The sequence below is a fragment of the Ruditapes philippinarum genome, unplaced genomic scaffold (genome assembly GCF_026571515.1).
Source record: "Ruditapes philippinarum isolate M1 unplaced genomic scaffold, ASM2657151v2 ctg1252_1_1_1_1, whole genome shotgun sequence".
NCBI classification, from domain to species: domain Eukaryota; kingdom Metazoa; phylum Mollusca; class Bivalvia; order Venerida; family Veneridae; genus Ruditapes; species Ruditapes philippinarum.
In genome coordinates, this window is record NW_026854308.1 from 71,118 (window position 1) to 88,432 (window position 17,315).

The following is a 17,315-nucleotide window of genomic DNA, read 5'->3' on the forward strand; positions in this document are numbered from 1 at the left end:
TTTTACATTTACACAATATTTCTTATATGCATATTTATTTGATAACTGAAACATAATGAGATTTGCTACAACAAATGATTAAGCTGAATTCATAAGTACGATTACTGATATTTTATAAAAGATATTTTAAAAGACACGGTGCGCCGTGCGAACAACACATTCATAATTCTTTGTAAGTATCTTGTATACAAGGTAGGACTTTACGTTAGTGATGCAAAAAGAGAGAATTGGGATATCCTTGGAAACTGAAATGTGAACATTTTCGATTTGTCGACATGTACTATGGTCCTATGTGTAAGATAATTTACCAAGCAATAGTTATTAGATGTTAATTAGTCCTCATTTAAAGCCATTACACATATAACACACCTGCGGTAAACTCTAAGATGTTTATTTTAGTGCCGAAAACTAGTTGACAAAAACACAAAAAACATGGAAGATTTTGATTGTTAAATAAATCAATATATTAAACTTACCGCAACTAAGAGTATCTTAAAAGAACTTAAATTATTTAACTATTCAGTAAATATCTAATGGGAGATTATACAAATTAAGAACTTAAAAGGGAAACTTAAGTGTAAACGAATATGACTGTTATCAAAATACCTTTTCGAACATTAGGATTTAAGGTTTGTCGAATAAAATTTTATGAATTCCTACAAACGCATGCCTTTTTATTCTTTGAAAAGCGAAACGTATATAAGAGAATCGAAATAAATCTCGACATAATCACAAACATACCAAAGCTAAGGGTACTTGTGCAGGTACAAATAACAATTTCAATTTTTTTTTAAACCATAACATAATGAAGAATTGTAACTGAGTATGTCTTTTAATGCATATTTTGGCACGTGCTTTCCCAAGATAATGGAATATGCTTCAGAGATTGTTACATAAAAGACTTTAACACGTCCTAAAGCAATATTTTATGATTGCCGTTTTTCTAGTTCATATAACATTTGAGAGCTGTAAAAATACATTGATAGATTTAGTTTCAATTTTCTATCAGTAGAAGGAATGTACTGAGGTATAATTCAAGTTACGAGATATAATACCTAATGAATTCGCTACGTTTTACAGACAATTATAGATATAACAAACCTTAGAAAGATGCAGTATTTAGAAAACAAAATCAGAAAACACATGAAATCTTTGACATCAAAGATGTGTGACCTTCTGTTTTTTGTTGTTTTTTTTTGTTTTTGTTTTTTTTCAACAAAATTAGATAATAAGTTTGAGTGTTGAATGTGTAACAAAACTAATCAACCAAACTCTGAAATGTTCCCTGTGGCAAGGAAATACACACTTTGGGGCAATCATCCTATTCACATTACATCTGATGAAATGACGTTTCTGGATTGTTATCGTTGTCGATTGTATAAGATGAAAAACGGCCTCACGATAAATCATGTATCAACAATATGATTTGGTGTTAAATCAATTGGAATCAATATGCTTTTAATTAAATAATTAAATAATTGATTTATAACATATCAACCGTAGTTAGATACTTTGTTAAAACATTGAACGTAAATAGTGGTAATTATAGTAACCTTTATTCAAAGTTTTTTATCGTCACAATTACATTAATATTTATTACTTACACCTTTATTTTTCCAACACCGGAGCTTTATTTTACAGCAAAATATCATTGGATGTATCCTTTTGTGTTTGTCTCAGAATATGAGGGAAAAAATCTTAAATACAATATAATAATTATTTATTGAGTAGTATCTTTATGTCCCACGAGTCTTAAAAATTTGCATTGTCATTTTAAATTATATTTATACGAGTATATGCGTCAGGAATTAAGACCAGTTTAATGAGAAACATACTTTGAATAAATTAAATAAAAAAGGGTAAATGACATTATTTTTATATGAATTTTGAGTATACCATATTTCCTACGTCCGTAAGATTAAGTTGTTAAGAGAGAAACCTTCTTTCTTCGATTCATACATTTCTTTCGTAACCATTTACTTTATAAAAATAAACAAATAATACGGTAAAGTTCCAATATTATTCCACCTGGTATTAACTCATCTAGACTTTTTAAAATCCGATGTTAGCGTTCTTACAGACTGAGGCTTACCTTACGTTTAGATCGAAGTTGCTGCAGGTCGCGAGCATGGTCCCGATTTCCAGGGGATATTCGTTTCCATAGTAATATTCCAATTATTGAATATGTAATTGCTAGTATAAGCAGTGGAATAAGATATGTTATCACAAAAACGAAAACAGTGTAAATCTTTCTATCATCAATACTTTCCCAGTGTTCTGTACACTGAGTCACTCCCCTACCAGAATCACTTGCACGAGCCACTTTAAATTGTACTGAAGAAAGAGCAGTGCTGCATATCCATACTACAACTATCACATATTTTGCTCTTTGTTTTGTTAAACGGGACCGTAATGGAAACATGACAGCCATAAACCTGTCTATACCTATTGCCATATTTGTAAACACACTACCTGAGACAGATAAAGGCTGAACAAATAAAACAATGGGACACATAGGTTCTGAAAATATCCATGTATTCATCATCGTATAGATAAATGTAAAAGGCATGCAAAAGATTGCCATGATTAAATCACAAATAGCAAGATTTATTAGAAAAGGACGGAGGTCTGTTCGTGAGCGTCTTCCTCTTGCAAACACAATTATAACAAAACCATTGCCAACAATCGAAAACGTTGTTGTCAAGGTAAACAACACTATCAAACCTATTTCAGAATTGTAAGATAATGGCCCGATGTTATCTCCAAGGTGCTCACCATTTGTCACTATAGATACATTCGTATTAAATTGAGTAACATTTAAAGTTCCGAATGTTTGCATTGATATGTTGTAATACTCTGTATAATTCCTTTCTTCTTTAAAATTCATAATTGTTGAAAGATATGCATTTATTTATGCATGCGTATGGCTAACCTTAACAACAGATATTCTCCGAATATAGCAGGAGCACCATTTAGAATCATATCAGTGTTCTATAAATGTGATAGGACATGTTGTAAGCTTCTTGAAATAAAAACAAGTGCCACAAAAATTCATTTTTTCTCCTCAAAGACGGAAACTTCAAGATAACTCATATGCTTATCTAAATTTGTTTTATCTGCTTAAAGAAAATTGATCGTTTGTAGATCATTAGAATAGAAGTAGCACGATTAATCCAGTTATCTATGAAAAAGGTATACCAACGAAAGTAAAATGAACGCAACGAACATTAAAACTAAAATCTCCTTGTACGTTTTATCTTTTGTATGTATTTCCACTTGACTTAAACAGATTTCACTAGCAAGAGTCGTAGGCAAACAGTTTTGATATTGCACAGCATCAAAACAGATATCGACTCCTAACAGTATTGGAGAAATCTCTCCATCACGCTCTTAGTTATACACTGTTACCAATGCCGTCAACGATACCTTTCACTATTTTCAATGAAGCCAATGATGTCAAGATGTAAATTCCTTGTCAAGCTAAGGTGTGTGTCAAATATATTGGTAAAAGCAGTGATAGTTCGTATATTGTCGTAGCATATATTCTTTGACTTTCAATTTAAAACATGTTCTTTTTTTATTACATATAACTTTTTTATCATTTTACATTTTGCTTTTAGTACATATTGTTATTTGTACACTTACTTGTATAACGTGCTGAAAATCTTGATTATACTTACATGTATAAAGAATATTTACAAACATTGCAAACATTAACATACATTTATGTCAACGATTGAATGAAATCACTTAAACAGTCACAATTTTACAACCTTATAAATAAGAAAAAACTATTTCAAATAATTTTAATCCTGGTCATTGTTTATTCCAATGTACAAATGTAATATAGAAAGCAAGACGTAAATTGATGAATGAATGAATGAATGAATGATATACAGTAAGTTAACAAACACATCGCAGATTTCAACCAACTTATATGCACCCGATTTGTCCTTGATTTATTTAACTTCATTGACCCCATTAAGCAGTCTGATAACAGTTTGGCGTAAACAGTGTAAATATTTTTCTATTGTTTTATCTGATCAAAGTGCTGTGGTAATAGATTAACATTTTGCCTTCCGAGTTAATGGTGCTTATTCGAGAATGGAATATACATATGTGGCAGTAGCAATGTAGCCTAAGGGTCTCAGGAGTGAATACAGCCTATTCAAACACGGAAAATGTAGCATCAAATAGCAAACATATGCCTTTTAAATGAACGTATTCAACTTCTATAGATAGTAAAGAGTTTTTTTTCAATCCTACTGTTTCACATTGCTTGATCACTCATCAGATAGAGCTTTCGTTTTAACATGCTCTTAAACTCAAGAGGGTGTGTTAGTGGCATTTTTAAAACAGTGGCATATTGAATTAGCATGTTGTTTTTGATATGCAGGTAATTCCTGATGACTGCAAAAAGCTGAAGCAGGCGAAATAAAATGTTATAACGTGAGTGAAATAGGCAAGAGCAAATATTTAACTGTGAAAATCAATATCTGAATTAATTATATATTTACAATTTAAAATTTGATTTTGATATAATGAACAAGAACTTCACGTTACTTCCTTTTACTGCAGTATAAATCTTTTTCAAATATACCACAACTAAGAAACAGACAACAACTTAATACGAAATGAAATGTCAAGTGCAAAACAGAATTTTATTTGTAAAATGTTCTTAATGATCTATACGTTAAACGTAAAGGCACAAAATGCCCCCGATTTTATTTACATCTTTAGAAAGGGCAAACATGAATTTAATAATGTTTCAATATTTTTTGGAGAATAGTAAATGCTTGTTTCCTGAAGAAATGAGCAATATATATGAAAAATAATTTGTCATAAAATTAGTAAAATTTTAAAAGATAGTAATTTACCTACCATACAAAATAGTAACTCCCTTTAACTGTACTTAATACCAAATAAAAACCTGATAAAAAAGTGGTTCAGATAATTGACCAATGAATAAGTCTTAGGATATAATAAAAATACATCAAAAAATGTTTTTGAAAGTAACAAAGCATTCCTGAGAAAAAAAGGGTCTTTAATTTAATAACATATTTTTGTTAAAGTTACTAAAACAATTTGTTGAAAAAAAAATACATTTAAATTCAAGCTAACTGACAAAAAAGCATTGATTGAAATAGAATAACACTGAACATCATATTGATTTTAGATTATGTATCTAAAACAAGATGCATAACTTTAAAAACATTGATGCCCGTAAGCTTATTTTGAAAACAGGTGTAAATTAACAATGATATGCACAGTATCATCCGTAGACGTGAACGAATTTGATAGACATAAACATGTGGTTATGTGAACTTTTTTTCGTTCATTCATCTGCAAGAGGTAATTCAGTGCTGCCGACTCCAGTTAATAGTGTCATTATAGTTTGAAACCTATGCATAAGAAGGATCCCCAGAAAATATTTAAGTTGATATGCCTTTGAGGAAGTACAATCATTTAAATTTCAATTTTGTTTTAAGATATTTTAAGTTTATTTTCATATTAACTGCTCTATTAATAAAGAATAACGGTTTGTTTGAACTGTATATATTCAAATTAAAGCGTTTATTGCAAATAAGCATATATCATCTTATGAAAGAAAAGAGACGTAAACATGAAATGTTTTCAAGGCATATATAGTATATGAAATACAAGGTAAACCATTTACATCAAAAACACACATTTAATGTCTTAAATTTTCGTATAAAATCTGTTTCTTTATCACATTATGGAATATTATATATTAAACAATTTTCAAAACAATCACTATGCGAAGTGCATATGTACTCGCACTCATTTTACTGAAATGCACCTTGTCCAAATGTTTTATTTAAACATAACCATCCTTTATAATAGCAAACATGTTGCATGAATCAATCAAAGAAGACCTGACTTTTTGAGTGCGTAGTTTATGATGTTTTAATATACTTTTTATGAATCCTCTGTTCAATAATAACGCATTGTGCTTTCATTTGCTTTAAACTATACATTTTCCAGATTTTGACCGATATTTGTTGAACAGACTTAAACGAATATTTCATTTTGATGACTTATAAAACCATTTTATCAAAACACAATAAAATTATGTGTTTGATATTGATAATGAATGCACTAAATTTTGAGAAGTTTTAAAACGAAGCATTGACCATATTTCATTCTTAAATTAGGTTTAAAGATACTCAGATATACTTCATGTGCAAAGAATTTGCAACATTTTCGTCAATACATACACGAGATATAAGGTAATTTTTGAGATACCATCTACTCAGAGAGACGGAACTGCACTAACAACTTCTGTCAAATAAATTGTTACTTTATCGCTTGATTTCTCACATTGCCAAACGTACGTCAAAAATGTTATTATTTGTCACTCCGATAGACTAAAGTCATTTATATAATTTCCCGTGTATTAGTATCAACACTTAAAACATTTAACGTGGCTGAGCATGCGCCAAAGGTTTTACGTAACATCTAGAAAATATGTGAAAATAAGTAAACAGATAGCAATGGCTTTGGGGCCAAAGTATTCATGTGGTGTGATGTAAGAAAATATTGTAAATGTTATCTTCGTTGAAGTGGATTTTAAGTCATACATGATCTCACTAAATATGTTTTATTACTTAATATAAATCCATGGCTTTATGTATAAAGCATTAAAAGCAAACATATAAGCATCTGATATTATTTAGGAAAAATGAACATATTATTACGCAAAATTTTGTTTTTCTCGATGATTTATTTATTTATTTATTCATTTGAGACTTGCTAAAATGAATTCATTTTGAATTTCAATTATACATGTATACAGGGTAAATAACATTGCAAATGTCAAATGTACGTATGTTTGTATATAGCACTGTGAAAATATGATTACATTAAGTGAATAATGTATTCCATAATACCGTTGAATTTAACATAAGTGTGATGTTAAATTAATTTTTCCTGAATGAAACTTTGCTTGGGTTAGTGTAAGGGCATAAGTTCAATGAATGTTACCCTTCCTTGCTTATTTTTTCATAGCATTTGTTAGGCATTTTTTAATATGTTCTTTATCAAATTCATAAATACAGGCACGTATCCAATATTTATACGTTTAAGAATGGTTTTAATCATCCAATAGATTTTTAATTCGGATAGCCATAATACATTTGAAAAAAAAATGGCAATCGTTTTAAACTTCAAAAAGTGTGAAAATGTGTATTTTTTGCTATTCTAGTAATTAAGCTTGAATAGATAACGTGTAGTTCACTATAGTAAGGAGTTACGATATCACTATTAATAAAGTTAAAGTTTTTCTCTAACGTTGAAACCATAAAACAGTGTTCTAATGTTTTTTTTCTGTTCTAACTTCTAGAATTAAGTCAATTCGTCATAACAAGTTCTAACCATAATAAATTTCGTTATTATTTCAAACAATTACAACAAATAATTTCAAAATAAAGGCGACAGAACCCGCAGTGATTTAAACAACATATACATGTAGCTGTAAAAGGTGTGTCACCAATACCTATCACTTACACTAATAATCTACTACGTAAACGTATAGTAGGAGTGACAGCTATAAATGAGCCGCGTCACGACAAAACCAACATAATGGGTTTGCGACCAGCATGGATCCAGACCAGCCTGTGCATCCGCGCAGTCTGATCAGGATCCATGCTGTTCGCCTACAAACCCTACTACAAGTAGAGAAACTGATAGCGAACAGCATGGATCCTGATCAGACTGCGCGGATGCGCAGGCTGGTCTGGATCCATGCTGGTCGCAAACCCATTATGTTGGTTTTGTCGTGACGCGGCTCAAATGATATTCAAACTCATTAGGTGTAACTTAGGTCTATAATTGTAATTTGAGACGGTATTATACATGCGCCATGTATCTTGTCATGATTTATCCCCCTTTAAGTCAATCTGTTCATCACTTATAGTACATGTATGTGCCTCTTAAAAAGTGATAAAAATGTTTTTTCGAAATAATTTATTCCTTTAAAATGAAAAAGGAGATAAACAGATGACACAATGTATCGTCAGATTTTACATTAGACATGGGTGTTTGTCATTTTTAACTTTCGGTTATTCGACGGTCAATTAATTATATCCATAAATAATAAATATGATTTATTTTTGTTTTGTTTTCTCCATTCTTATGTCAAGTGTATTAACTACTAGAATCGGCTATGATGTCAGGAAATTTAATATACTTGTATATGAATCAATGAAGTGAAAATTAATGATCGATAAGAATGTGTTGTATACTTAACTGATTCACCCGATTAAAGCTTACCTTACGCTTTGATTGAAGTTGTTTTGAATCACGAGAACGGTCCTGGTTTCCAGGAGATGTCCGTTTCCACAGTATATTCCCCACAATTGAATAAGTAATTGTTAGGATACATAAAGGAACTAAATATGTTATCACAAAGATAAATACGGTATAAATCTTTCGACTTTTCATGTCTTCCCATTCCTCGCCACATTTTACGATTCCACCATCATGATCACTGGCTCGGGCAACATTGAATTGAACGGAAGATAATGCAATACTGCATACCCATACAACAACTATTGCATATTTTGTTCGTTGTTTAGTAAGACGGGACCGTAATGGAAACATGACAGCCATAAACCTGTCTATACCTATTGCCATATTTGTAAACACACTACCTGAGACGGATAACAACTGAACAAATAGTACTATTGTACACATTGGTTTTGTAAATATCCATGTTTCCATCATTGTATATATAAATGTAAATGGCATACAAAACACAGCCGTAATTAAGTCACAAATTGCAAGATTTACCAAAAATGGACGAATGTCAGTTCTTGAGCGTCGGCCACGCATAAACACAAGTATAACAAATCCATTTCCAACTATTGAAAATACTGTAGTAAAAGTAAAAAGAATAATCAATCCGATTTCTGATTTTTTTGAAAACAGCTCAGTTTGCTCCTTATCAGAAAAATTGAGAATTTGAGACAATGACGTCTTATTTTCTGATACAAATAAGATATTTGAATTAGTAAAATTCTTCATAGGTAAATTTATAAAATCTGCACACATTTTCCCACCTACTGTACAGCAAAAATATTAATCCCAGTTTATCAATTTATTTTAAACATATATAAATATCTTCTGAATAGAACTATTTCATTCCATTTCCTCTTCTGAAACAAGAATATATTCACCGCAGCGTGGTAGTTTAATCCAGTTATCTATGCACCGCTTTTCATTAAGTTAAAAGTTCATTTAGTGTTTGATCCAAGATTTCAATAGATATATCTGTTAAACTTAATACTTAAATGCAAATGTTTCCACTTATGTTTTTACTTTTGATGCATATGAGAAAACTTAAAACAAATTGTTATTTCCTCCCATCTCATTGAAATTTAAATATCTTATTGACCATCTGTTACTTTTATTCACTGAAAATATTATATTTTCTTTTATATATAATATTATCCCACACATTACACGGCTACTATCCTCTTAATACGTAAATATATCCAATGTCGCTAATCAAATCACTTACACCAAAAATAGCAACGAAAAACAATGTTATATAACATAAAGTATGAAAATGTCGCAGAATGTGAATGCCTCTATAACATTTTAAATAATCTATAACTTGTAACCAATCCCCACATTTCTTTCTCTCTATATATATCAAGGCATTAGCATTCTTAATCATTATTTCCAATGGCATTGATAAAAATATACAGGTACTGAATAATGTTCGATATTTTCATCCAGCTACACTAGGTCTATTTTAAAATGCTAAATGCTATTTCTCTGGTATATATTATATATAGCTGATTTTGATCATCATAATGCTTTTTTTAATATTAATATTCCTTGTTAACATGCTGGTAGTGAACCTCCTTATCACCTTAATTATGCTCTAAGTATTTTCTGATTAATATCTTCGTTTGTAATTTGTACGTGATTTAAGCTCTTATTATCTATCCACTTGTTAGCAGGTATTTAAGATTTCAGGTTATTACTTGTAGAAATGTAAACAAATGTGACGAGGCTACAGCTTTGTTTTGTAAAGTAAATGAAATACTTACTTGAAATATATGATCAAAGTTAAACAAATGAAATAGTGATAAAGTTGCAAACTCAATAAGAATAAAGGTATGTAGAGAGACAGAACTATACATATCGGACTGTACTCAAAAACAATGATAAGGCCACTTCAGGCGAAGTAATTGATGAGAACGGTTTAGTAGGCTCTTAAAATTGGTGAATGAGCGTGTCTGCCTCTATATAAATATTTATCATTGCTCTTGTCCGATCACTCTTTGCCGTTGATAGTTTACTGATGCGTCTTGCAAGTGGTTGCTAAAAATAAGAAAATAGTTTACACCTTTCGGTCAGTGTCTACTTGATCAAAGTAAATTAGAAATCATAAGTAAACATTTTTTCATCATCTTTACTTTCAATGATCTTACATACAGATTTGTATTAAAATATTTCTTATATGAACTGCATTAATATTGATGTTCTATTGTTGAATTATTAATTATACAATGCTTACATTTTTTACAAAAGTCGGAAAAGGAAAGTTTAAATTTCGAGAAATCACGGCAATATTGTAAATTAAATGTAGCAGGCTCCGAGTTTAGTACACCTTACGTCAACAGCCCCTAGGACCGGCTTGAACAAACCTTAGAATTTAATTATCTAAATGATGGGTTATTTAGAATCTTTTAATCATCCGCAGATGAGTTCAAAGTATATATACATTAAAAAACTGAAACGATGATTTTTAAGAATTTCTAGACTGATTTTTTAACAGATAAAGGCTTCAGTGTTATTATATTTTTCTGGTCCTTCGGGATCATTGATGCCAGCACTATTAAGTGTTGAGAATTAAGTACCGCTTAAGCCGGTGCTAGGGGGCCCGAGGGATGTTGCACTTATTCATTATCCCTCATGTACAGACTCAATCAAATCGAGTCTGCAATTCTTATGTAATTTTGTTGTGATTAATGCTTCCGAGGGATCACTTTGATTCCAGATTTTTTTTTCTTTGAACATTTTAATTTTATTTGTACTTTTCATTTGTTCAATAAGGAATTTATCGGTCTTTTCGTAGAGGAAGTTAAGAGCTACTCTTGGTAACCTAGCTTCATGCACAATTAGGCATCTTCCTTGTGTACCTGAAATATAGTGAACTGACGTGATTGTGTCCTTACAAAAGGTATCAGTGACGTGGGTCTTATAGCTTGAAGTCATAGACCGAAACCATCCCTCATTGAAAGTCTATGCGAACTTATTTATTCAAAGTCTTTTACTCAAATCCGCGTACTATTCCTAGAAGATATAAACGGTCATTTGATAGCGTTAACACACGCCTTTGATAATGCTTCGTCGTTTACATAATTTAACATTTATCCTGCGTTAAGGAAATGTCACCACTTTTCGTAATTCAAGAAAATATTCACACAGTGTTAAATACCTGAAACTGGTGCGGCTGTTATTGGTCAACATGTGAACATGTAAATGATATATCGTTTTTCAAAAGTTGTCGCTATGGTAACACCACTCTCTTATATCAATATGTATTTTATTTCGTGAACGTTTCTTTCATTGTGTCTGTTTTTAAATCATTAAGGATATTATAAAAAAAACATGGGTTCTCTCAAATATCTATTTCAATACAATATTACCCAGAAATCCTATTCAAGTGTTTCAAAAAGAAAAAGCACTGATTTGACATACCAAATGTTGAAAAAAATGCTAAACTGAAAAAGAAAATTAAATTCTTTTATAACTTATGTTTGATATTGATTCATACATCTATACTAATGAAAAAATTAACTGTATACGATAAAATATATGGTATGAGGTGTAAAATGATTTTTTGTATTTGAAGCCATCTAGCCATCTTCGTTACATTCCGTTAAATTAAATATTAAATCTTAAGATACTGGTCACTTGTTTTGCCATCGTTTAAAATGCATAGCCGATAAATCTTTCTAAAGCACATGATGCATAGCGATGTGTATTCTTTATGTGTAGTGAGCAATACATATAGGATAAATAAGTGAGGCTTCCACATTGAAATTGCTGAATGAGTTGAATGAAACTGTATGAGGCAAGTGTCATCTCTTACTGATTTGAATACTGTAACTACACTCATTAAACAAACCCTAATGATATAAAGGAAACAAACATATATACCACTTTAAACATATTTGATACATGTGTTAGGTTTTTATAATAAGGAGTATTATATATATATATATATATATATATATAAGGACAATAATAATTCTGTTTTAAACAAAATAAATAATAATTGTTTGAATATATGTTACAATATATAACAGTTTCGCTTGTTAACTAACTCAAAAACTGTAAACTCAAATCAACATCAAAATAGTGACGATTTTATATCCTATGTATAGATTTCATGAGAAACGGCCTATTTGCACATATATGACAAACCATTTATATACCATGTGCATGGCAAATCATTTTTACAAAGTTAAAGAAAGCATAAACAGTTTATGATAGTTTGTAAACAATATTTGGCAAAAATTATATTGCAAAAAGTATTATTGTAATACTATAAACTTGTAATGAACAATATTTATAGTTTTATAATTGTAATCTCATATATTTACTAACAAGGAGAAGATAAATAATGTGGTCACATTAACTTGAGCTAGGGTGCGTGTACAGTAACTTGCACTTTCATGAACAGACTCAACCACACCGAGCCTGCAACATCTTCAATTTTGCGTTTTTACTTTCTTTCACTCTATTATACAGCAATACGAACTATCTTTTTTCAATCATATCATTAAACAATTAAGCTGAAGTTGCTTTTTATAGTTTCATTACAACATGATGTTACGTTAAGACGCAAGTGATGTGTGTTTCTTGCTAATGATGTTTGAAGGCCTATACTATTAACATCACATGGACCACTGTTTTCCTCATCAAAGAGGTCATAACTTCGAATACAGATCGGCATAACTTTTAAACAATCACGCAAACCAAACAGATGCCCTATTTCTGGCGGGGCATGTTGTGTGAAATATTATGTTTTTGTGTGAAAACTTCTTTGTAACATCGATTTTCATATCAGTCAGCTGTGAATAAAGCTTATGCATGATATTTTTCATTTTCCAGAAGCAAATAAAATAGTGCAGCATAGTTTTGACCAGCCCGGGCGATGCATTTTCTGGAATTTATATAAAGATGCGACACAGCAAAATTAATGGAATCCTTTCTTAAAAACGTGTCTCTCCTGTTTGTAGTTCTGATAGTTAGCTCGGTTTCGGTCATATGGGTCATATGTTAAAACATCTGTATTCATATTTTTACATCATACATAATTTTATGACATAATTGAAGGTAAAAAATGCCAAAAGGCGTTATTACATATATCAAATGTGATATCATCATTTTTGTATTTCCGTTTACTGATGAAGTTTGTAATTAAAAGATATGATTTAGATTTAGTTCTGATTTAATCATGTTTGTTTGATATTTGCAAATATGTCCAAGAAGCTTTAAAACTAAGAAATTCAATTTTGAACTCTCAATTGCAGTTTATCCTCTCATGAATTTGGTGCTTGTAATTGTTATGTTGATATTTATTATAATCACTCGCCATACATATATTTATGTGTTTATGTTGTATATATGTTTTCAATGCATGTTAACAAGACGATGTACTTTGTATAAGTCTAGAAAATAAAATTTCTGTTCTGTTCTGTTCTGATATCTACGCTGTTCAATTAACTCTTCATTACAAAGAAAAAGAAACAATAATTATTAATATTTGTAACATCAAATAACCGGATAATAGTTACTTTCTTCATGAGCTAAATTAACCCTTGATATGTCTTAAAACTGAATGAATTTATTTTGTATCAAAATAATTGAAGACGACGGAGGTCTACTTCATATGTTATGTTTTTAATCTTATTTTATGATTACTTCTATTGATCTATGTATTAACTTGATATCATTTGTACGTAACTTGATAGACATGCACAAACAGAATGAATTCTCATATCTCTAGTATCAGCATCAATACCACTTCATCCAAATTGTTTCATAAGTATGAATCTATCAGCTCTCACAAGTTTCAAAGATAGTGTAAACAACTGTAGCATTAAATAAATATTTGATTACGTATTTGTTCGATCAAAGTGTATCATTTGTGTTAACGGTGTGTGTTCTAGGGTATTGATGTTTGAAAAGAAAGTTATCTATTTGTACGTTTGTTTTTTTTATATAATCAAAGCTATCAGCATTTTTTAGATTATAAATGTTAGAAGTTTTTAATTTTGGAAAGAAAAATAAAGCAACTGCGAAGGGTCTTCAATGAAGCAGTATTCAATGAAATCATTATTATAAAAATAACACATGTCTATTAGGGTGATATTAAATATTAGCAACCAGAGAACTGAAATAACACCCGAATAGGAGTCGAGGCTTTGTTTTTATTTCAGTTCAATGGTTGGTTCTAACTAATTTACATTGATATATTTTTTTCTTGGCATATGTTATAGAAACATAATTATTTATATTCCCTGTGAGATGCATCCATTTATGACATTTTAAAGAACAAAATATACTATTTCCGAAAAAAATATACCGGTTGATTTTTATATAAATTTGCAGCTGTGAAGGAATTATGAACAGGTAAAAATAACAAAACATATTTAAATCATATACTCGCTTTACAGTTTATAGTTAAGACAATATATTTCCAAACACAAAAACATACAAACATGCCAATAAACAACTTAGACAACAATTAATTCAACATTTTCAGACACTTTGTTTTTGCCTAGCTCTTAATTAAAAGCTCTATGCTAACAGTTTTTGCTGGCACATTTCTCCAAGATAATTAAACAAAGCCTCAAAGTAAATACCAACGTTATATGTTTTGTAAACTTTCGTACCGAGGTCTTTAAAATTTCTCCGTTAGCAAGAATATCTGTCATAACGTAAGTACGCCCATTTAATATTACATTTACGTTTTCATAATATGATCACTTACGTCATTATTGAACATTATACTACATTTCATAAGTATATCTTACTGTTTTACATATACAAAAGATTACTAGTTTTCTCATATCAGCTGGTGATTGGATCATTTCATTAATCTTAGTTAAGTATTCTCATGTTCTATCTGTGCGTTTTATTGTGGGGCAATGTTATGGTAGACCTTTTATCTATTCTAGTTATTATCGGATGATTAAAATCTAAAGTGCAAAAAATTTTAGTGCATCATTTTAATCACTTGTTAAAGATATATTGTGGTCATATTTGAGTAAAATATTTTAATCGAAGAATTTTATTAAAACCTATGAAATTCTTACTGAATATGTCTAATTTAAATAAAAATGAATAATAAACTATATTAGAAGTCACGTTCTCTAATACAGGCAAAATAAAGTTGGTCTTTTGTTTTAAAAAAACCTGCCAGTTTTTTTTATCGATACTATATGCTATAAACATTGTATCATGTTTCAGGCAATAAAATTTGAAATTGGAAAACTATATATTCATATTGTGACGACCTATGTGTGTAGGGTTTTAAACATGACAGATTAACTTTGTGTGAAGTCAAAACATGTTTATTTCATATTTACAAAGAGACTGTGTAGCAATTATCAATATTTTCTGATATCAAATTTAAGCATAGTATATCTTTAAATAAAACAACATGATATACATCATATTATTGATATATTGTCTTTTTCAGGGTCTTTTTTGTAAATAAACCATGTCTAATATTGAAATTTAAGTAATATGTTACTTCTTTAAAGTGACATTATGCCCATCCAAGGGTATATAGTGAGTGAACGGGTGAAGATCAAAAATAGTTTTCATTTTGCCATAATTATTTTTAATCTAATAATTAAGTTCACATAAACATAAATAAAGCACAGATCCAAACGAAATTTCTGTAAATATCCATTAGAGTTTACCTGTAACGCTTCGTTTATAAAAAGAGTGGGGCAGTCCTTTTATATTATAGGCAGATTTACAATTTTATCCTAAACATTTTCTTATATCAACTGTTGGTCAAACACCATTTTGACAGCCAATCTTTTGAAATATAAAGTCAATTCAACTCAACTTTACTATGAAAATATTAGCATAATGTCACTTTAAGTATTGAAGCTGATTATCACAACTAAGGGTCCCGAAAAGCTTGAGAACGTTCGTGATATTTTTTTTTTAATTCATACCATTCTATAAATAAGTAATATATCTGAAAAATATCGCAACAAAATAGAACAAAGCCACACATGAAAGCTTAATAGCGACTTATGGCATTATTTCAGCCTGCATTAACGAACAGTTTTAAAATTTTATGTTCAATACTACTCCCCCTCCCTATATTTTCCGTTCTCCTTAAGATAATTTCATTGTTAATCATAAAGTCATTTATTTTATGAAAGTAAAAATATCTTTATTTCTTGTGTCCGGAACAGGTGCTTGATTAAACTGAACACACCGGAACTTATGCTTATGCGTAACAAAATGATATTAAGTTATACATATTTATTTGTCTTACAAAATATAAGAATGCTGTTACGTCGCTTCTGTCGACATAACAATTCAGATCGAAATACTTCAGTTTTGACTCTTGCTTCTTAATAATGAAGCTTAACATATTTACACGATAAAAGGATATCCGAGTAAGTAGGTGGCTAATCCAGTAGGTTGGAAAGTATGTATTTCTCAGTTGGTGTTAATTCAAGGTAACTTTCTACAGTAAGGCAAGATGATATTAACAAATGAACCTCATTTAGTTGTGATGTCACTGTGATATTGTACCGCTGTTATTTGCACTCAAAATATTACTAAGATATCTCATATCTCACGTTTGTTTAATATTTCTCAGATGTTATTCTTTACTTTTCAAAGGTTTACCTACATTCAACGATAACATTTTAGTCTTTAGGGTAACAAAAATATTTGAAAATTAGACTTTTTTTTTTTGGCGGGGGGTCATTATCAAATAGTTTGTGCTGTTTAACTTATGAAATAAATATTTTTTCTAGCAGTATCAATACAAAAAATAATAGTATGCATATATCAGCATTATTAAGTTTAAAATCAAATAACTTTCATAACTTACTACCTACTAAATATTGCACGAGTAAATTCAGACGAGGTAATTTAAGTGTAATTTCATGTACTTCATGGTACTAAACTGACAAAACATGATCAAAAAGCAGAGACTATTGTATTAGCCTTATTTGCACTGGCAAAATTGATATATTCAAAAAAAAGTAAGTTGGCAATATGTCAAATAA

General features: G+C 29.9%; 1 protein-coding gene across 4 annotated transcripts in view; it reads right to left on the reverse strand.

Annotated features, from left to right (window-relative positions):
• LOC132739753 (substance-K receptor-like) overlaps positions 1–17,315 on the reverse strand; it is a 50,252-nt gene that overhangs the window by 7,106 nt on the left and 25,831 nt on the right. The window contains exon 1 of one of the 4 annotated variants that reach the window (XM_060727544.1): positions 8,293–9,427. The exons of 2 other annotated variants lie outside the window; for them this stretch is intronic. In XM_060727544.1, the coding sequence (XP_060583527.1) occupies positions 8,293–9,072 (780 nt within the window). In that variant the 5' untranslated portion in view covers positions 9,073–9,427. Of the gene's footprint in view, positions 1–2,092; positions 3,413–8,292; positions 9,428–17,315 lie in introns of those variants that run through there. One more of the 4 variants, XM_060727542.1, reaches the window with a different exon arrangement.